Consider the following 22,022-nt stretch of genomic DNA (forward strand, 5'->3'; position numbering starts at 1 on the left):
TTCCTGACATCACACTTTAAGTGCCATTTAGGAGTACATCCGCTGTGCCAAAGCACAACTCCACATCTCAAATGAAATGATCACGGATATAAATGAGCTGGATGATCTCTCCGCATTTGACACAAATAGAAAGGCTGAAGGGAGGGAGGGAGAGAGATAGAGAGAGAGAAAGAGAGAGACTACTTGATGAACTCCTGTGGTGATGGAAGCAGAAGTACCTGACTGTTTCCTGTGACCCGCAGGAAATAGAGACAGGGGTGAAGAAGAAGGAAAATCTGTTTATTGCTCTCCAATGAAATCATGTTGTGCTGTTCTATACTGCATCTTTCAATGGAGAGAAATTATAAAATATCAAACACAATATAACAACATTCAGTCTATACTGTACATCTTGTCTATGTGACATACAGAGGAGACAGAACATGCAACAGTTGTGTCAGAGAACATAACACTGAAGAAAGGTTAGCCATGAAAGTTGTGGCGAATCTTTCAGGTGACATAAAAGTAATTGTCCACCCATCATCCTTTAGATATGTCCTATACATTGTACACATTGTTGTCATATTCTGATGGTTTCTTAAAGCTGGAATCCTTAATGGTGAAACACCCACGTCCATTTGCACTGTTTTCCCCCCTCTGACATCATTGCACGTGCGATAAAAGAGCACAATATGTACCGATTTTTATTTTTACCATGCTGCTCGACGCTCCTCAGCTCAGCAACAAAAACAATAACAGCAGTGGTGAGGCAGCCAGTAGCGTTGTTTCCCCCTACTGCGGATTCCATCTTTAACCCACTTGACTTTTCCATAGCTTTTTCTCCACAGCTGCCCTTGTGGTCCGTCCTCCACACTACCACCAGAGCTCGCCCCCTCCACTACTCCGTGTGCTGGCCCTCTCCCTCCCCTGCAGCCTCAGCATCTCCATCACACTCCTGGCGTAAGCATCCCTCAGGTTCATCCCTCCTCCCCCTGCTGCCCCACCCACCTCCGCGTCACCCAGCGAACCCCGCGCCAGCCTCTTGAGCGCCTCCCCGTGCCGCAGCGCCGCCTCCTTCATCTTGAGGGTGAAGTAGCAGGCAGAGAAGCGGTCGTTGATGATAGCGATGGGCAGTGCCAAGATGAGGATGCCAGACAGGATGCAGAGAAAGGCCAGAACCTTGCCCAGGGTGGTGTCGGGGCAGATGTCTCCGTAGCCAACCGTGGTCATGGAGGTGGTGGCCCACCACCAGGCACAGGGCACGCTTCTGAAGGTGGTGCCGGGGATCTCATGCTCCAGGGCGAACTCCACCGTGGCGAAGATGGAGATGCCCACAGAGAGGAAGAGGAGCAGGAGACCCACCTCCTCGTAGCACTGGGTGATGGTCAGACCCAGGGACTTGAGGCCTGGGGGACACAGGGATACAGAGGGCTGGGGTCAATTATACATCAGTTCAGGAGATTAAATGACAGATTACTTATTCAGGTCATACACCTGAAAGTGCATTGTCTAATGTCAGATAGTCTGACGGCTGTCTGCACTGATGCGTTAGAATGACGCCATCTGTTGGAAGAGAATGCTGAAAGTATACACTCTTTGATGGTATGCAAATCTTACAGAGTGTGGCAGGTGCACACTTTCAAGTGTAGAATAATTTACCTTAATAATTAACTCTTACAGTGGCTTGCGAAAGTATTCACCCCCCTTGGCATTTTTCCTATTTAGTTGCCTTACAACCTGGAATTTGAAATGGAATTTTTGGGGGTTTGTATCAGTTGATATACCCCCCCCCCCGAAAGTAAATACTTTGTACAGCCACCTTTTGCAGCAATTACAGCTGCAAGTCTATTGGGGTATGTCTCTATAAGCTTGGCACATCTAGCCACTGGGATCTTTGCCCATTCTTCAAGGCAAAACTGCTCCAGCTCCTTCAAGTTGGATGGGTTCCGCTGGTGTACAGCAATCTTTAAGTCATACCACAGATTCTCATTTGGATTGAGGTCTGGGCTTTGACTAGGCCATTCCAAGACATTTACATGTTTCCCCTTAAACCACTCGAGTGTTGCTTTAGCAGTATGCTTAGGGTCATTGTCCTGCTGGAAGGGGAACCTCCGTCCCAGTCTCAAATCTCTGGAAGACTGAAACAGGTTTCCTTCAAGAATGTCCCTGTATTTAGCACCGTCCATCATTCCTTCAATTCTGAGCAGTTTCCCAGTCCCTGCCGATGAAAAACATCCCCACAGCATGATGCTGCCACCACCATGCTTCACTTTGGGGATGGTGTTCTCGGGGTGATGAGAGGTGTTGGGTTTGCACCAGACATTGCGTTTTGCTTGATGGCCAAAAAGCTTTGCAGCTCCTTCAGGGTTATCTTTGGTCTCTCTGTTGCCTCTCTGATTAATGCCCTCCTTGCCTGGTCCGTGAGTTTGCGCCAGACATAGCGTTTTCCTTGATGGCCAGAAAGCTCAATTTTAGTCTCATCTGACCAGAGTACCTTCTTCCATATGTTTGGGGAGTCTCCCACATGCCTTTTGGCGAACACCAAATGTGTTTGCTTATTTTGTTCTTTAAGCAATGGCTTTTTTCTGGCCACTCTTCCGTAAAGCCCAACTCTGTGGAGTGTACGGCTTAAAGTGGTCCTATGGACAGATACTCCAATCTCTGCTGTGGAGCTTTGCAGCTCCTTCAGGATTATCTTTGGTCTCTTTGTTGCCTCTCTGATTAATGCCGTCCTTGCCTGGTCTGTGAGTTTTGGTGGGTGGCCCTCTCTTGGCAGGTTTGTTGTGGTGCCATATTCTTTCAATTTCTTAATAATGGATTTAATGGTGCTCCGTGGGATGTTCAAAGTTTCAGATATTTTTTTATAACCCAACCCTGATCTGTACTTCTCCACAACTTTGTCCCTGACCTGTATGGAGAGCTCCTTGGTCTTCATGGTGCCGCTTGCTTGGTGGTGCCCCTTGCTTAGTGGTGTTGCAGACTCTGGGGCCTTTCGGAACAGGTGTATATATACACTGAGATAATATGACACTTAGATTTCACACAGGTGGACTTTATTTAACTTATTATGTGACTTCTGAAGGTAATTGGTTGCACCAGATCATTTTTAGGGGCTTCATAGAAAAGGGGGTGAATACATATGCACGCACCACTTTTCCGTTATTTATTTTTTTGAATTTTTTGAAACAAGTTATTTTTTTCATTGCACTTCACCAATTTGGACTATTTTGTGTATGTCCATTACATGAAATCCAAATAAAAATCCATTTAAATTACAGGTTGTAATGCAACAAAATAGGAAAAACGCCAAGGGGGATGAATACTTTTGCAAGGCACTGTAAGTCAGTCTTAATACCTTTTCACTTGCCTAACTTGAAGATACTGTAGTGCATCTATCCAACTTATATTCCACAAACAGCTCATGTAAAAAACGACAAGTGATGATGTGTGAAACTCATGACTGAGAATTTAGTGGGGGAAATGTAACAGCAAGCTGGCAGTTAAAAAAACTGCAAAACTCGAAATATACACAACTGAGCAGGTGGTAGGAATATTCACGCGATGAAATTGCTTGTAAGCTCTCCAAACTCCTCAAGTAGAAAATATATATTGGGTGAAGTTTGCCAAGTAAGTATACTTTTTATGTTCTTTTGATGTGCTGAAACACTATTGTGAAACTATATGGGATCAAAATGAGATCTATGGAAAATAAATCCACTGAAAGATGAATAGAAATGATATTGATATTACATTCTCATATCATATTGTCTGTCTTTGAGCCCATTTGGTTTTGCAGGCAAGGACCCCCCAGCTAGTACATTTGGTTCTTTGGAAGTTGTGGGAACGCACGATTTTGGTTTCCCATTGGTTCTGCAAATGAAGCCATACATTTCCTGACCGGTAAAACTGAACGTTTTATAAACGTTCTGAGAACGGAAGTGAAAATGTTGCCTGTTCTGGGAACTTACATTTTTAGGTAGCAGGGAGGTTCTGATAATGTTTTACTATGGTTCACTGAAAGTTTTCTTGGGAGCTTTTATTAACGTTCTGAGAATGGAAATTATAGGTTATTTGAAGGTAATTAAATAATGTTCTGAGAACATGTTTCAATAAGACAACACTGCTAGCTTAGTTTGGGTTAACTGTTTTGAATTCCAAGCACAGATAGGACACATGGACATTTATTTGCTTAGGCATTAATCATGCAAACAAATGTATTTTTTATTATGGCACGGCATCAGTGTGATTCATACCTATGTTCATCTGATCTCTATCCATGGAATTAGTCCATTGTGCCACCAGGAGGGAGCTAGCATGCCATGTTTTTTTTACCCACACAAAGCAGTTCATTTTAGTCTATTCAAACCTTTTAAAGGAACACTTAACAAGATGGATGATACAGTGAGTTTTGTTGATGCTGAGAACAGAATGTATATGTTTTTCATTCACATTCTTGAAATGTTCTCTGAACGTTACTAAAGTTTTCTTGTGGTTTTTATGGAAAGTTTTCATAACGTTCTCGGAACAATTTGAGAACATGACTTTAAATAGAACCATGAAGAAACATGTAGGAAACGTTATGCTGAACTACTGAAATTCCCACAGAATAATGTTGTTTCTTAACGTTCTCTGAACTATTTGAGAACATTCACAATTTCAAACAAGTTGGAGAACGTTCCTAGAACATTACCAAAATGTAAATGAAATGTTTGAACTTTTAGGACATGTTTTGTTAAAGTAATAAAATAACTTTTTTTTGTCAAGTTTCATAAAAGTGCTGAGAATGTTACAAAGTCAAGCAACTATCCTGCACCATTCACAGAAGTTTGTGGGAAGGTTGTATGCAAAATAACCATAGGACAACCACACTCTCACCAAGCTCTAAGAAACATATGGTTCTCAGAACGTTATGTGCTAGCTGGGTCCTTTATTAGATTATATGGGTGCTTTCCAAGAGCACAAACAAGGAGGGTTCATAATAATAATAATAATAATAATAATAATAATAATAATAATAATAATAATACACTCTCAAGGACAATGCCAGCTTGACGGTCTCTCTGAGCTTCAGGTTTTCATATTGCTTTTGTTTGATCTGTTTTTCCTTTATCTAATCAGATTGGAACACACCCTGAGTGCTGTGCCCAGAGAGCTTCAGGAGCAGAGGAAATAATTATATTATATTAAAATAGGAGATAAGTATAACGTTTTTTCTATAGTGGTCAAACAGTATAGAAAACATATCTTTGTTTACAAAATGTTACAGTTATTGGCAAGATCACTCCTCCCCAAAAACAAAGCCATTCACGCGCACGCACGCAAACGTACACAGACATACACAAATGGACTCATCTGTCAGGCCCCCATCTGTCAGCCCAACTGGTTCCATTTCTCACCTTTGCTATTTAGTTCTCTCCCAGGCTTTCTATTACCCTGAAAAATCTCTCAGACTCCAAGAGACTTCACAGTATAATCTCTCCTGGGTCAGAAGCTAGTTTTATCACAGAAAAACTAAGAATTGGATTACAACTTCAGATTATATCTTGATATTTTTTTAGGGGGTAGATCAGCTTTAATATTGCAGATAGATTGTGGCTTCTATCTATGTAATTGTCTGCATAATTTCCAATCCCCATATATATATTTTTTTGTAAATATATATATTATTTTAAAGATACTTTAAAAAAATATATTTTCCTTCTTTATTATATTCCCCTAACCCTACCACCCCTCCCCTAATTGGAGTAAACTAATGGACAACAATACTTCCAGCTTAGACAGACTACATACATTTCACAACAGTATATTTTACATTAGTTATCTTTTGTTTGTTTTTTGTCCCAGCCTTCAGCTAACCTCAACCCCTCCCATCTATCTCTGAAGACCATCCTGTTTTGATTTCTAGCTGCCATATATTTTTCCACTGTGCTGTGATGTTTCACAAAAGTTCTGAATCTTTCTATTCTTATAGTTTCAACAGATTCTTCAGAATGTTTTGCCTACAGGCTACAACAACACACTGTTTTACAAGTAACACCAGACATCTTGTCCGACTACTCTGCTGTACTTTTTACATCCTGGTTACTCTCTGCTGTACTTTTTACATCCTGGTTACTCTCACACATCTACAATCACCTAATGAGTTGCTGGAAGAAAAAATAAGGTGTGATATACAGTGAGGGAAAAAAGTATTTGATCCCCTGCTGATTTTGTACGTTTGCCCACTGACAAAGAAATGATCAGTCTATAATTTTAATGGTAGGTTTATTTGAACAGTGAGAGACAGAACAACAACAACAAAATCTAGAAAAACGCATGTCAAAAATATTATAAATTGATTTGCATTTTAATGAGGGAAATAAGTATTTGACCCCCTCTCAATCAGAAAGAGTTCTGGCTCCCAGGTGTCTTTTATACAGGTAATGAGCTGAGATTAGGAGCACACTCTTAAAGGGAGTGCTTCTAATCTCAGTTTGTTACCTGTATAAAAGACACCTGTCCACAGAAGCAATCAATCAATCAATCAGATTCCAAACTCTCCACCATGGCCAAGACCAAAGAGCTCTCCAAGGATGTCAGGGACAAGATTGTAGACCTACACAAGGCTGGAATGGGCTACAAGACCATCGCCAAGCAGCTTGGTGAGAAGGTGACAACATTTGGTGTGATTATTCGCAAATGGAAGAAACGCAAAATAACTGTCAATCTCCCTCGGCCTGGGGCTCCATGCAAGATCTCACCTCATGGAGTTGCAATGATCATGAGAACAGTGAGGAATCAGCCCAGAACTACACAGGAGGATCTTGTCAATGATCTCAAGGCAGCTGGGACCATAGTCACCAAGAAAACAATTGGTAACACACTACACCGTGAAGGACTGAAATCCTGCAGTGCCCGCAAGGTCCCCCTGCTCAAGAAAGCACATATACATGCCTGTCAGAAGTTTGCCAATGAACATCTGAATGATTCAGAGGAGAACTGGGTGTTGTGGTCAGATGAGACCAAAATGGAGCTCTTTGGCATCAACTCAACTCGCCGTGTTTGGAGGAGGAGGAATGCTGCCTATGACCCCAAGAACACCATCCCCACCGTCAAACATGGAGGTGGAAACATTATGCTTTTTCTGCTAAGGGGACAGGACAACTTCACCACATCAAAGGGACGATGGACGGGGCCATGTACCGTCAAATCTTGGGTGAGAACCTCCTTCCCTCAGCCAGGGCATTGAAAATGGGTCGTGGATGGGTATTCCAGCATGACAATGACCCAAAACACACGGCCAAGGCAACAAAGGAGTGGCTCAAGAAGAAGCACATTAAGGTCCTGGAGTGGCCTAGCCAGTCTCCAGACCTTAATCCCATAGAAAATCTGTGGAGGGAGCTGAAGGTTGCCAAACATCAGCCTCGAAACCTTAATGACTTGGAGAAGATCTGCAAAGAGGAGTGGGACAAAATCCCTCCTGAGATGTGTGCAAACCTGGTGGCCAACTACAAGAAACGTCTGACCTCTGTGATTGCCAACAAGGGTTTTGCCACCAAGTATTAAGTCATGTTTTGCAGAGGGCAGTGGCGGCTCCTGAAAAAATTCTCAGGAGGGGCAATTTTTCTGATGATTTAGGTGACCTACACACATTTTAAAAAAGATATGTCCAGCAACAACATGAAGACAGGGGCAGCATATAAGTCAATACCAGAAGCATTTATTGACTGATCTGGGGAGATGGATTCCAGTTTCTGTGACAGATTATAAATAATCTCTGATGCCTTTGTTATATTAGCTTTTGGTTGAATGTACTGTCGTAGTAAATATATAATGTTATAGCTTGGTCTGACTAAAATCTTGTGCATGACCCATTTTGTGTTGGGCGTTTGTTTTCAATCAATGCTGTTCCTATCCTATAACAATGGACAAAAGAGTCCTATCTTGTCAGCCTTGTCAGCAGGTGGCCAAGGACAACACCCACGCCATAGGTCTCTCAGTTCTTCCAACTCACGAGTTCTTGCTCTGAGGACACACACACACACACACACACACACACACACACACACACATCATCACTGATAACACACACACACACACACATCATCACTGTTAAACACACACACACACAAAAATCCCCTCTCTTTAGGCTGAACATTTGAAGACAGAGAACCCGACTCAGAGCCAATGCAACAGTGGAGGGGACCTCGCCCAACTCATCAGGACCAATCAGAAGATCAGAACTACTAGATTCAACCTACATCATTTATTGTATAAAATGTCTGCACACAATGTTTTCGGGGCTCTCTTCTCCCTAAGAGTTTGACGAACGAGTCCGTGCACGCGATTCCAGATATCTTTACCTCTGAATAAACTGCCTTTATTATACCATATCCACCCTGTCCAAAGTCTCTACTTGGTCTCAGTTCTCCAGTAAACTTGTGATTATCAACAGTACACAACGGTAACAAACAATTGGGGGAACTCACGGGGCAGATAGTAAGGTCGCAATGACACAGAAAGCAGTTCAATGTCGGGGTACAGAGTCGCTCTCTTACCAGGATCGCGGTCCGCTCTGACCAGGGTGAAGCCGGCCGGCTCCACTTCTCTGTCCGGGACTCTGTCATCCAGCCAAGTCTCCCAGCTGTATTGGGATTCCGCTGCCAGCAGCGTTTTCATTATTTAGTCCGTTCGTAGCGGGTATGTACACGATCAACAAGATCAGTCCAAAACCAACCACTGGAAATCCATGGTTGGCAGAATGTTTGTAAACTAAGTCTACAAATTAAAAACATAAAATAACGCCACACTGCAGGTCGCAACAGAGACGCTGCTAGCCGCTATTGTCTTAGTTACGTTCATGGTTACGTCACGTATGATGAAAGCGCGTAAGTGCAAGCCCACAGACACCCATAGAGAATGTATTGAAAGCTTTGAAATTTGAAAAAAATAGATTTTACATGACAGGCTATGAGAGACTTCTGGGCGATTTTCAACTTGACTGAAATCGCCCCAAAAACGGGCGGGGCCATTTGAAGCACGACTTTAGCCTGATTTGACATTTAGTGGCTGGCAGATCAGACGTGAACACTGATAACTACTGTTGCCGTGATATAATTGATTAGAAAAAAAATCCCTTCCTTTTCCCGTTTGGCAGTGCGTCGCCCATATCGCCCTATTGAACAGGCCGTCCCTGGCAGAGGGGTCAAATACTTATTTCCCTCATTAAAATGCAAATCAATTTATAACATTTTTGACATGTGTTTTTCTAGATTTCTTTGTTGTTATTCTGTCTCTCACTGTTCAAATAAACCTACCATTAAAATTATAGACTGATCATTTCTTTGTCAGTGGGCAAACGTACAAAATCAGCAGGGAATCAAATACTTTTTTCCCTCACTGTATCATTTGAAAATAATGATGTATCTCGACTGGATTGCTACCTTCAAAATCAACTTTGAGATCCTGGACAATCTGACATCCTGGACTACTGCAGCTTGGCATGACAAATGATGGGTAGAAGCATCAGGTTTAGGAATCATGACAGGATTAAAATGGCTGCTTATACTGTATGTATGGATAGACGACTACATTACCTGTGGAGTGGCGTCCCAGTTTGAGCATGCGGAGGGACCTCATGAGCCTGAGCACCTGCACCACGCGGCCCATGTTCTCCAGCTCTGTGGAGCCACCGTGCAGACTCTCCACTGCCAGCGTCACGTAGAAGGGTAGGATGGCTAGCAGGTCGATCACATTGGGAACGCTACGGGTGAAGCGGCACTTGTCGCGCACGCAGGCGAAGCGCAGCACCAGCTCGCCGGTGAACCACACCACGCACACATATTCCAGTGCGTCCACGAAGAAAGGTGTACCCCCGTCATCGCCCCCGCTCTCGTCACCGATCCCGTTCCCTCCCACATCCCCCAGGTCCAGCGAGATGAGCACAATGTTGACAATGGACACCGCCACGAAGATGATGGACAGCGTGCCAAAGGTGCGTGCCGCTCGTGAAGACTCTGGCTTCTCCAGCAGGTCCCACAGGCGCCGCCGGAGATCCGGGCACGCAGCGCCGTTGAACTCTTCGTCCTCGCTTTCGTCGGCCTCAGCCTCGTTCCGTACATCCAGGCTCTTCTTGAGCTCCTTGCGGCGGTAGTAGCGGTCACGGCAGCAGGGATCGATGCGGAGCTCATCGATGCCCCAGTACTCAATCTCCTGAAGGAAGGAGAGCACGCACAGCTCCTCCCTGACATGCAGGTGGCCTGTGCGGTAGAAGTTTATCACATACTGGAAGGTTTGTGAGCTGCGGTCGAAGAAGAACTCGTTCTCCAGGAAGTCAGCGTCGTCGCAGAGCTCCAGGGCAGAGTCCCGTGTGGACAGGGCCAGCTTGCCCAGCCGGGTTTCTGGGTGGGATGCCAGCAGCTCCTGGGAGAGAACGTAGCGGCTGCCACCCACGTTGATGGTGAAGAAGTCCAGTGGGCCGTCACAGACAGGAGGGGGCTCGCTGTAGAAGACGCTGGAGTCTATGGACAGGAGGGAGGTGCTGTCCCCGTAGAACTCAGCTGGGCTGGATGAGCTGCTCATCATGGCGGGCACAGGCCTGCCTGGGGTGGAGGGGAAAACCTGAAGGGGACCAGGAGTGCAGTTGGGTGTCAAGGAAAGGGTAAAACACTGAGGTCAACATTTGTTTAGGTTCAAAATAGTGACTGGCACGAAGCCAATTAAGACCACATAGAGAATAGTTAACATGTCAGTCAGAATCTTCATAATCATTCCAAGAGGAATTCTCTACTCTGTCCCTGCTTGATCTATCCCATGTGTAGCCTATTAGCCATGTGGCAAGGGAATACAATGTACAACTTGGCTAGAAGCAGCCATTAGTTATCTCTAATCCTCAGTTAAACTCCCTCTGCTCCTGAAGGAATCCACATTTCTTTGGCGGCTCCTACCAAGAGCAGAGGGTGTCTGACATCAGATGAGTGAAAGGGGGAGAGAGAGAGAAAGAGAGGGGGAAGACAGGGAATGAAGACAGGGAAAGAGCCTCTAGCCGTGTCCTACTTCTTCAAAGTTCTTTGTGGAGATTTAAATATTTTAGCTGGCCTACCTAATTAATATAACTAATGTTCCTATTCCTGTAATCATTCATTCCCTTTGGTAAGACTATCTGCTATCTAACAACGTCATAGTGGTCATTTTAAGTCGCACATATTTAAAAGATGAATCCTGAAAAATGGATATCAGAGCAGATACTGTAGAATATGCTCACCTGTCATGATTGCTCACCTGTCATGATTGAAAGGAACTACCATATAGTGAAGGATGATGATTTTCCTCCATTTTAAGTGAGAGGAGGAAGAGAATACTGCCTATACCAATTGATATTATAACAAATCCAAAAGGGGCAAAATGTAAATTGCTATTTAAATCAAAAACGTAATGGTCCTACCACACAAGTTACTGGGTATGGAGATAGTGATTATGTTTACTCTACATGTTTCTAATGTCTCTACATGGCTGTGTGAGCAAATGCATATAATGAGACATTAAAATAAAACTGTAGAATCATGAGTAAATTGGATTTTCATCCAAGAAATCACATTAATGAATATGTGGTCATTGCAGAATAATTTGGTATATATTTGATGAGCATACATGACAGAAAAAGCAGGATAAATGGGGGCGTCAAGACAATAACATTGTAAAATGGCATCCTATTACACACTAACTACATAACAATACTATATTACTGGCACAACATCATAATGAAAACGAAATGTATTAATGGTTTTAATTTCACTCCCAAATAAAATAACAACTACCTACATTTTGTAAGGGGGGTGAACAGTTTGGCTTATGTAATAACAGAGCAACACATGAGTGTTTCGAATGAAAAATAGCTGCAGATGTTCTGGTTATTATATGAATCATTAATAAATATGCAATATACAAGTTGCTGTCAATAATGTATTACATTGAATTAAAGTATTAATATGTTTTGTATTAAATAGTTATTTGTTGTCCGAGATAGTAGGTTACTGGAATGGATTATTTCTGAAAGATTAGGCTGTACTGTATCAAGTGGACCACCAAACTACAGTAGTAGCCACGAAACTAGCCCAACTAATAGAATAGCCGACTTAACATAACTAGGGGAGAAGATTGGTCTTACCTGTCTATATATCGAGAGTTGTCATCTTGATAAAAGGGGATAATTGGGTTTTCCGTCAGCCAAGTTCCTTTTTATACTCTGCGTAAAACAAACAGTTATGTGTTTTGACACTAGTGTTGGTCATGATTCTTATCTTCTTGCGAGCATAAGTGAAAAAGAGCGCCAGTTATTCGAAGAAAACATGAAAAAACTCCGTGCGTTTCTAACAGCTCTAAGACCGCAGATGCGCACCGCGCACTAGACCCTCTTGGCTCGGTTCTTGTATCCGGGATCCTTTGGACGTCCCTACCCCCCATTGAAGTTGAAATAATAAATGGTTAAGGATTAGGTAAGGGTTATGGTTAAGGGTAGGGGTTAATGTTATGGTTAGGGTTAAGGGTATGGACGTCCCAAGGATTCCGGATAGTACTAACCCTCTTGGCTCGTGGTGCTTTTCAAAATGTTGAGTAGCAACGAACACACGCAAGGAGTGGTGCTAGGAGCGAATTCTGCTTTTCTGAATATACCGCATATAAATGTCTTATGGGTCTTTAAAAATAAAATGTAGCCTATTCATATTAGAAACCTTGAAAATAAATATTTCATGAGAGTTTTGAACGCTGGCCTATCATCAATGATATGTTATGCAGATTGATATTTCCAGAGAGATGGCATTTTAGACAATTTCACAAAATTCTTCCATCAGAAAATGTGGCCCATCTCAAAGGTTTTCTAACTGCAACACATATTTTTGTCCATTCAAACATGTCTCTGATAAAGCTGCTCATGAGTAAAAAAGGGCACATCTCCATGCACCATTGAATGTTCTCAGGTCATTTGCATTTGCAAAAGTCCCCCAATCATATGCTTTGAATCATACAGAGCCAGGGGTCCTCAATTTAATTTTTACCTGCAATTTCAGTTCTGTAATGAGATTTATTTCCCTTCCTTGTTCTATGAGAGGAAGCCAAGGCAGGGGGGAAATGTCAAAGTACATTTTTGTAGGATGTTGGTGCTTAAAATATCCACATCTATTTGTACAGATCCAGGACACTATTTTGAAAAGTAGGTTCCTGAATTCCCATTTTGACTTGTCACAGTTCACCTTCCGTTGACCCCAGAGAGCCCTCAGTTATTTTCTTCACTTTCTATTGGCAATTATGGAAGTGTTGTGACAGGCTTTGTCTGCTGTGACTGCACCTCCACAGCTCTCCAGACATGCAATTACTGTCCATCTATTGGTGGCGTTTTTCACATTGTTCACCAATGTGCATGGAAAGAATATGTATAAAATAGGATACCATTGGTCCTATGTGACATGCAGGACATCAGGATCCAGGTTTATCTGTTCAGTGTCTACAACAAATTACACTTTCATATGGCTACAGAGTTAATATATCAATAGTATACTATTGTTCTATTGAGACTTTTTATTTACAGTGGGGGAAAAAAGCATTTAGTCAGCCACCAATTGTGCAAGTTCTCCCACTTAAAAAGATGAGAGAGGCCTGTCATTTTCATCATAGGTACACGTCAACTATGACAGACAAATTGAGGAAAAAAATTCCAGAAAATCACATTGTAGGATTTTTAATGAATTTATTTGCAAATTATGGTGGAAAATAAGTATTTGGTCACCTACAAACAAGCAAGATTTCTGGCTCTCACAGACCTGTAACTTCTTCTTTAAGAGGCTCCTCTGTCCTCCACTCGTTACCTGTATTAATGGCACCTGTTTGAACTTGTTATCAGTATAAAAAGACACCTGTCCACAACCTCAAACAGTCACACTCCAAACTCCACTATGGCCAAGACCAAAGAGCTGTCAAAGGACACCAGAAACAAAATTGTAGACCTGCACCAGGCTGGGAAGACTGAATCTGCAATAGGTAAGCAGCTTGGTTTGAAGAAATCAACTGTTGGAGCAATTATTAGGAAATGGAAGACATACGTGGGTCCTCTGTAGCTCAATTGGTAGAGCATGGCGCTTGTAACGCCAGGGTAGTGGGTTCGATCCCCGGGACCACCCATACGTAAAAATGTATGCACACATGATTGTAAGTCGCTTTGGATAAAAGCGTCTGCTAAATGGCATATTATTATTATTATTATTATTATTATTATTATTACAAGACCACTGATAATCTCCCTCGATCTGGGGCTCCACGCAAGATCTCACCCCGTGGGGTCAAAATGATCACAAGAACGGTGAGCAAAAATCCCAGAACCACACGGGGGGACCTAGTGAATGACCTGCAGAGAGTTGGGACCAAAGTAACAAAGCCTACCATCAGCAACACACTACGCCGCCAGGGACTCAAATCCTGCAGTGCCAGATGTGTCCCCCTGCTTAAGCCAGTACATGTCCAGGCCCGTCTGAAGTTTGCTAGAATGCATATGGATGATCCAGAAGAGGATTGGGAGAATGTCATATGGTCAGATGAAACCAAAATATAACTTTTTGGTAAAAACTCAACTCGTCGTGTTTGGAGGACAAAGAATGCTTAGTTGCATCCAAAGAACACCATACCTACTGTGAAGCATGGGGGTGGAAACATCATGCTTTGGGGCTGTTTTTCTGCAAAGGGACCAGGACGACTGATCCGTGTAAAGGAAAGAATGAATGGGGCCATGTATTGTGAGATTTTGAGTGAAAACCTCCTTCCATCAGCAAGGGCATTGAAGATGAAACGTGGCTGGGTCTTTCAGCATGACAATGATCCCAAACACACCGCCCGGGCAACGAAGGAGTGGCTTCGTAAGAAGCATTTCAAGGTCCTGGAGTGGCCTAGCCAGTCTCCAGATCTCAACCCCATAGAAAATCTTTGGAGGGAGTTGAAAGTCCGTGTTGCCCAGCGACAGCCCCAAAACATCACTGCTCTAGAGGAGATCTGCATGGAGGAATGGGCCAAAATACCAGCAACAGTGTGTGAAAACCTTGTGAAGACTTACAGAAAACGTTTGACCTGTGTCATTGCCAACAAAGGGTATATAACAAAGTATTGAGAAACTTTTGTTATTGACCAAATACTTATTTTCCACCATAATTTGCAAATAAATTCATAAAAAATCCTACAATGTGATTTTCTGGAGAAAAAAATTCTCATTTTGTCTGTCATAGTTGACGTGTACCTATGATGAAAATTACAGGCCTCTCTCATCTTTTTAAGTGGGAGAACTTGCACAATTGGTGGCTGACTAAATACTTTTTTTCCCCACTGTACCTGCAGTCCCACTAACATTTATCTATGCAATTTGGGGGCAGTTTCCAGAGGCACTGTAATATCTGTACCATTTCTCCCATTGCTAAGTTACTTGGCACCATCTGCTGTTCATGAGAGGTATCACCAAGATTAATATTGTGACAGGTCCGTTTTATTTTATACACAACATCAATTATTTTTATTATTAATTCATAAAACATTTTATCAGTCCCAAAAGGTGGTATCATTTACAAAAAAATAAGGGATATTTTAGAGTAATAACTAACTAACTCACACCTCCAGAGAGTATGGACCAGACAGTGATCAGAATTGAGCTCCTCAATTCGGTTGGTTTCTCCTCCTCACCGAGTCCATTTTCAATAGTCCCGCTCTCAGATGTTCTAAGATCAACAAGTAAAAATCAGTAAGTATGGCGCTTGCTTCAATTCACATACTTCACAATTAAAACAGCTAAATTTCTAAAACTGAGGGGTTACCCACATGGTCTTCTCCACGAGTGGGTCTGTGTAGTCCTGGAGCTCAGTGTTGAGGGTCTCCGGCAGTAGAAAGCACAGCCCCCCGCCAATGAAGGGAAGAATGCCACAGATGAGCATGGGCAGGGCCTGGTGGTAAACCTCCAGCAGACGCATCAGAGGGGCCAGGATCCCCGCCCCACGGGCACACATGGAGTTCAGACCCACACCGTTCTGTCTGCAAGGATGACATAAAGAAGGACGTTGCAATAAATGTATCCAAAAGCGGATGAGGAGAAAACTTGACATGTATACACAGTATGAAGAATTAGGATATTATTCTGCTGTAATAAACAGTATACATTGGGAATTTAACTAACCTTACAACGGTGGGATAGAGCTCAGCAGTATATACATAGACAATAGTGAAGGAGACTGCTATAGCAAACTTTCCAGTCACTGCAATGACTGTCACCAATACTGGAAGGTCTAAGGGTCAAAATAAGACAAACAAGTACCACCAACAGGTATGTTTCAGAATATAACGCCAACTACACCAAGTTCAGGGAAATTCGACAAAGATAAAAAATTTGAATACTACACACTATAAACCCAGATAGGGTAGGTGTTTGATCATTTGCATAACTGGCAAAAGGCTTCGGTAGTCACCTTCCGGAATAGCAAGAATTAGGAGACAAGCTGCTCCGCCAAAGAAGAGAGCGCCTGCCTGACAGGGCCTCCTGCCTAGGCTCTCCAGGAGGGTGTAGCAGCCCAGGCGAGCAAGGATCTCTGCCAGGCCAAAGATGAACTGGGTCAGGTAGATGTCCAGGCCTAAATGGCCCACGTTAAGACTCACGCCAAAGTAGACCAGGCTGGTCACAAACCTGCCCCAAGGGAGAGGGGGGAAAAACTGCTTGTAAAAACAAGATGGGGCATGAAGGAATGCACTACATGTCAATACAGTAAACTCTTGATACATTTCAATAAAATGACCTGGAATGGTTGTGAATTAATGCATTTAAACAGTATTTTGAATATTGATCATAACAGATGTTAAGTTAGTTAAATACAAAGTCGTGGGTCATACTAACCAAATGTAGTTCATGGTGAGAGCACGTTTCCTCAGGTTGGGTATCTTGAAGAGGTCCATCATACTGCCCGTTGTAGACGTGTTCTCAGCCTCCAGCTAGAAGAAGATGCAACTAAATAATATATACCACAAATGCAACTTCATTGTTTTGTTTTTTTACATGCTTGCATTATGTATCTCCAAAGTGAATTTATTCCATGTCGAGTAGTGACTGGGGGACCTCTCTCCTGTTGACCGCAGCTGCCCTTTGGAGCTCCTGCCTGGCCTCCATCTGCCTGCCTTGAGTAAGTAGCCAACGGGCTGACTCTGGGAGAATCCTAGCACGTACGTACACACACACACACACACACACACACACACACACACACACACACAATATTGGTCTACAAATCAAAAACGTGTGTGGTCATCCACATATCACTTCCAAAGAGGTAACTACACAATACATAAATAAGCCTATGATGAGAAGACACAAACTCATAGAAATAAATCAAAAAATCTGACCTTACGTCAATATCTGGTGGCAATTTAATTGTTCCTTCCCTTCACCCACTGCCCATGCACAAGCCACCATAAGGTATGAAGGTCAGGCTCACCGGAAGTAGACAGCCAGTAGGAAGACGGGGCTGGAGAGCACCAGCTGCAGGGCCCTCCAGTTGTGGACCCCATAGGCGATCCCCGGCAGCAGCATCAGCCCCACGGCATAGCAACATTGTGAGAGGATGGTGAAGAGGGCCCGCTTAGATGTACTGGTCCACTCAGCCCCTTCAAAATAGGAAAATAACTATCACACAGTTTGGGGCTGTCAGCACGCTCAATAGTCAAACACACTGTTTGATGATTGTAGACAGTACAAGGTGTTATATTTTGGCTAATTGAGATTAGAGATTGGTGCTTCTGTGGTAAGAGACAACTCTCGAGACAACCTGGGAGTATTGCCCCACCTAGCACAAATGTGTTCATGGCAATGCCTGATATTGTCATGCCGACCACAAACCGAAGGGCGATGTAGACATAGATGTTGGGGGAGAAGGCAGCGGCCACGCCCAACAGCAACTGGAAGAGCAGGGAAACGAGGATGGCGAAGCGACGACCAAACCTGCGGGGGTATTTCACATTTTTGGGGTGACCTCCTCACTAAACTCTTGACAATTTAAAAGTGGGTTGTGTGTGTGTGTTTTACCTGTCTGCCATAGGACCAAACACCAGGGACCCTATTAGGAGGCCGGCCATGTAGATGGACTGTGATGCCTCACTCACAGCTTTGTTGTCACACACCAGGTTAAACTGATGAGGAGGAAGGGAAAGAGGAGAGAATTTAGTTGCCTTTGAGAATCAGGAAATGGATTGCTTCTTTTCATAATAAAAGCGCCATACATGCCTAATCTCACAATTTAGCAGATATCCGTGGATATAAATGTGAATAAGGTTCAAAACAAGACCTAAGCATTGACTTCATGAACAAGGCAAGGCCATACTTGCATAACTAAGGTGCCAACTCTGATATACAACAATTGCATTCAAGGGACACAGGATTTAAAACGCAGAACATAGTGATTGATGAAGCTTTTAGGAGAAAATGAATGACATTATGAAAACTATTGTCAAGCTGCCAAATCAAATAGCGTAAACAGAACCAAACTACCTTGGGTTATCTGCACAAAACTGAACTTCTCACCAGGTAGTGCATAGAGTTAAATAGGAGTTGGGCTGGGGTAATGCAATGACTGCTTTCATCCCTACCTCTGTCACCAGAGTGGGGTTTCCTTGGGGTGTGTCATAAACCCACCCATCTGTACAATATATGGTGCTGTTGATTCCTTGCTCTTGAATTGTTTCCAAGTCCAAGTCCACCGGTGTGAACATACCACAGCTCTCATATTCCCCGACATCATTCATTGGAAGTGTGAGGTTTTTCTGTTGGTCATAGGTCAATTCAGGTCCACGGGCGAGTATCCAGTCGGTGTTGCAGTGGTGAGGAAAATTCATACCTGTGAAAACTTTGCTGAACATGTGAAAGGCCATGAATATGTTGGGTATCGATATTGCCACCAACAGGCGATTTTGAAATGCTCCAAACTCACCAACTACTGGGAGTACCTGTCCGAATGCGACCATTCTCTTCTCAACTGGGGTCCTGCATGGAAGACATTGTAAAATAAATCCAAGAAAGCCTACCGCTCTTAGAAAATAGGGGCTACCTACCTAGAACTATAAAGGGTTCTTTGACTAATAGTATCCCTTTAGGAGAACCCTTTTTGCTTCCAGGTAAAGGTTGGTTCCAGGTAGAAAGGTATAGGAACCAAAAAAGTTATCCTAAAGGGACATCCTAATAATAATGTATGGTTATATATTATATTTAAAGGTTTATTTTGAATTGTCACATTATCAGCTAAAAAGCTGAATTGCAGCATACATAGGCCTATGTAAATACAATCAAATAAAAAATATGAGATGTAGTATACAATATTACATTTAAGCAGCATTAAGCAGTTTCACAAAGTAAGGTTTAGGGCGGTTGTAGTATCTGTCAGTCTGAATAGGGGGAAGGTTCAGTTTGTGACTGGATCGGGTAGATCTGTCACTGACATGACCTTTCATCTGAGGCAGCGATTTGTTGTAATCCTTGAATTTTGCACGCTTCTGGGCAAAGGATCTGCAGAGGTGGGTGCGACGGGACTCCAAGGACTGCAAGCCCAGGTCATTGCATGCAGAAGGTATAGGTGGTGCCCATGATGATTTTGGTTGCATGTCGTTGGCTCTTCTCAAGTTGGTTGTGTTGGTGGGCTGTGAGACCTGGGTGCCATACTGGAGTGGCGTACTCGCAAACTAGATGGACAAAGCAGGTGTAGACTGTCAGAAGGTCTTCAGGGTGAAGGTCGAAGTGGCGAAGATGGTTCATCATGAAGAGCCTTCGGTTCCCTTTGGTGGTAATGTCGGAGATGTGTGTCCCATTTTAGGTTGGCTTGGAATGTCACACTGAGCGCTTTGGCGCTGGACACCACCTCAAGTGTGTGGCCGGAGATGGATTATGGCGGAGGGTGAGTCAGGATTGTGGCTGAAACAGGTGTACATGACGTTGCACTTTGTTGGGTTGAGATTCATCTTGTTTTGTTCTGACCAGTCAGCTAGTTGGTAGAGGTCCTGCTGTATGGTGGAAGTGTCACATATGTGTCTTGATTCTTTGAGGTTCAGGTCATCCACAAAGGCCCAGGAGTTGGATAGGGTACCCTCTGATGCGCCATTGACGTGAGCCACGAATACAATTGGACCAAGCCGTGTGCCCTAGGGGAGGCCACAGGAGAATTACTGGGCCTGGAATAGAGTCTCATGGGATCTTGTCACCTGGCTACGGCCGGAATGGAAGTTTCAAATCCATGGCATGATCTCTGGTCGGACAGATAATTGCAAAAGGTGCTTCATTGCAATGGTGTGATCCACAAGATCAAAGGCCTTGCTGTAGTCATGTGCTGGAGGTGCCTCTGGTGTCTGCTGTTCTGTACAGCTGGTCTGCCATGATTACAAGGCACTGGGTGGTTGAGCATCCCGTGAGGCAGCCAAACTGTTGTTTGGAGATGTTCTTTTGGATATCCTGTGGTGCCCATTCAGCAACAAAACCGTCACACACCTTTGCCAGAAGGGGCGTGAGCGAGACGGGCCATAGCTGGTCAATGCTTGGTGGATTACTCTTCGGCAGGAGTACCACTATTGTCTCCTTCCATTGATGTGGACCCACTCCTTCACACAGGGAGATGTTGAAGAAGTAAGTCAGGGGGGTGGATATTGCAACAGCAACTTCCCTGATGAATCTGCCACTGATGAGGTCAGGACCTGGGGCTTTTCTGGTTGGAATGGAGAGTAGTCTCCTGTGCATTTCCCATGGTTCAGCAGTAGGGAGTGGCATAGCTGGCAAAAATGCAGGTAGGTCTAACAGGTTTAGTGGTGGTAATGATGTGGTGACATGAAAAGTTGGCATTTATAGCGTTGTCTGGGTCGAGCCTGTCAACTTTGATGGAGATTGTCTTTTTACTCCTGGTCAGAGATTTAATTTGACGGTACCATGTGGTTATGGCACCTTCTTTTTGCTAACCATAAAGAGTGTACCATACAAATCATAAAGAGTGTACCATGCATCAAAGATGCAGAAAAAAAATAAAGGTAAACTATTTTATTTCCAGTCAAATAAACCTATATTTTAACCCCAGAAAGCAACCCGGCCTAAAATAGTCAGTGGGCTAGAATGAAAAAATCCCATTCTGAAAAAGCACTAATATTGTGAAATAGCCCAAATACAGCAATCGTGTCATCAAGTTTTAGGCCTACCTTTACATTTTAGTCATTTAGCAGACGCTCTTATCCAGAGCGATTTACAGGAGCAATTAGGGTTAAGTGCCTTGCTTAAGGGCACATCGACAGATTTTACGCTCTTACCCACTAAGCTACCTGCAGCCCCTTTACCAGGTGAGTCCCTTGCCCCCGCTGTTTTCCCGCGCAACAAGGTAAAGATGGTAGCAGCTCAAAGTACTGTACAGTGTAGTTAACTGATGAATTGACATGCCAAAATGTTAACTCTTGAGGGAGTTCTATTAACCTGAGCCGCGTTGCACCGGTCAATGCGAACGGGCAAAAACCGTGAGGGAGGAGCGCCATCTCAACTCGAACAGTAATCTGCGCCACTTGGTCATGTTGTCAAGAAGGCAGCCTCGTCCAGAAACATATCTATTTTCCATCAAATCTATTTTCGAAAAGCAATCACTTTTGCATGTACAAAATGTAATTAAAAAACACAATGATACTCATTACTCCAAGTGTTTATGCCTGGTTCAAAACTACTGGGAACTCGGAAAAATACAAGGTCAATTTTGACGTCAATGATATTCAGGTCGAAAAGTCGGAGCTCTAGAAAGAGTTTGAATTCGGAGTTGGATGGCCATTCAAATCGATTTTTCCCAGTTGGAGCGTGTTTTTTTTCCCGAATAACCAGTTGTTTTGAACACGAATTTTGAGCCTACTTCACTGCGGACTTTGAACGGGTCACCTGGCTGACGCCCGGGAGGCAACCCAGTTCCAAAACAAATGCAATCACTTTTCACCTGCTGCAAACTCCTCCCACCGGGGTATATCACGGGGTAACTCGGGCCAGATAATCGAAT

The 22,022-nt window shown here is 43.4% G+C and overlaps 2 protein-coding genes across 2 annotated transcripts; both read right to left on the minus strand.

Annotated features, from left to right (window-relative positions):
- Window positions 1–258: 258 nt before the first annotated feature.
- LOC121570656 (potassium voltage-gated channel subfamily V member 1) lies at window positions 259–12,537 on the minus strand. The gene is made up of 3 exons (XM_045216606.1): window positions 12,125–12,537; window positions 9,555–10,578; window positions 259–1,385 (listed from the first exon to the last, which is right to left on the minus strand). Exons 2-3 carry the CDS (start codon window positions 10,540–10,542, stop codon window positions 853–855), a joined length of 1,521 nt encoding a protein of 506 aa, XP_045072541.1. The 5' UTR covers window positions 10,543–10,578; window positions 12,125–12,537; the 3' UTR covers window positions 259–852.
- A 3,055-nt stretch (window positions 12,538–15,592) lies between these two features.
- Window positions 15,593–18,987, minus strand: LOC123485598 (solute carrier family 22 member 13-like). Its single transcript, XM_045216615.1, has 10 exons — window positions 18,613–18,987; window positions 18,053–18,156; window positions 17,814–17,968; window positions 17,466–17,634; window positions 17,066–17,186; window positions 16,871–16,965; window positions 16,449–16,663; window positions 16,160–16,268; window positions 15,808–16,017; window positions 15,593–15,707 (listed from the first exon to the last, which is right to left on the minus strand). The coding sequence occupies exons 1-10, from the start codon at window positions 18,985–18,987 to the stop codon at window positions 15,593–15,595; spliced, it is 1,668 nt and encodes a 555-aa protein (XP_045072550.1).
- Window positions 18,988–22,022: the final 3,035 nt, after the last annotated feature.

Source organism: Coregonus clupeaformis, unplaced genomic scaffold (assembly GCF_020615455.1).
Source record: "Coregonus clupeaformis isolate EN_2021a unplaced genomic scaffold, ASM2061545v1 scaf0750, whole genome shotgun sequence".
NCBI classification, from domain to species: Eukaryota; Metazoa; Chordata; class Actinopteri; order Salmoniformes; family Salmonidae; genus Coregonus; species Coregonus clupeaformis.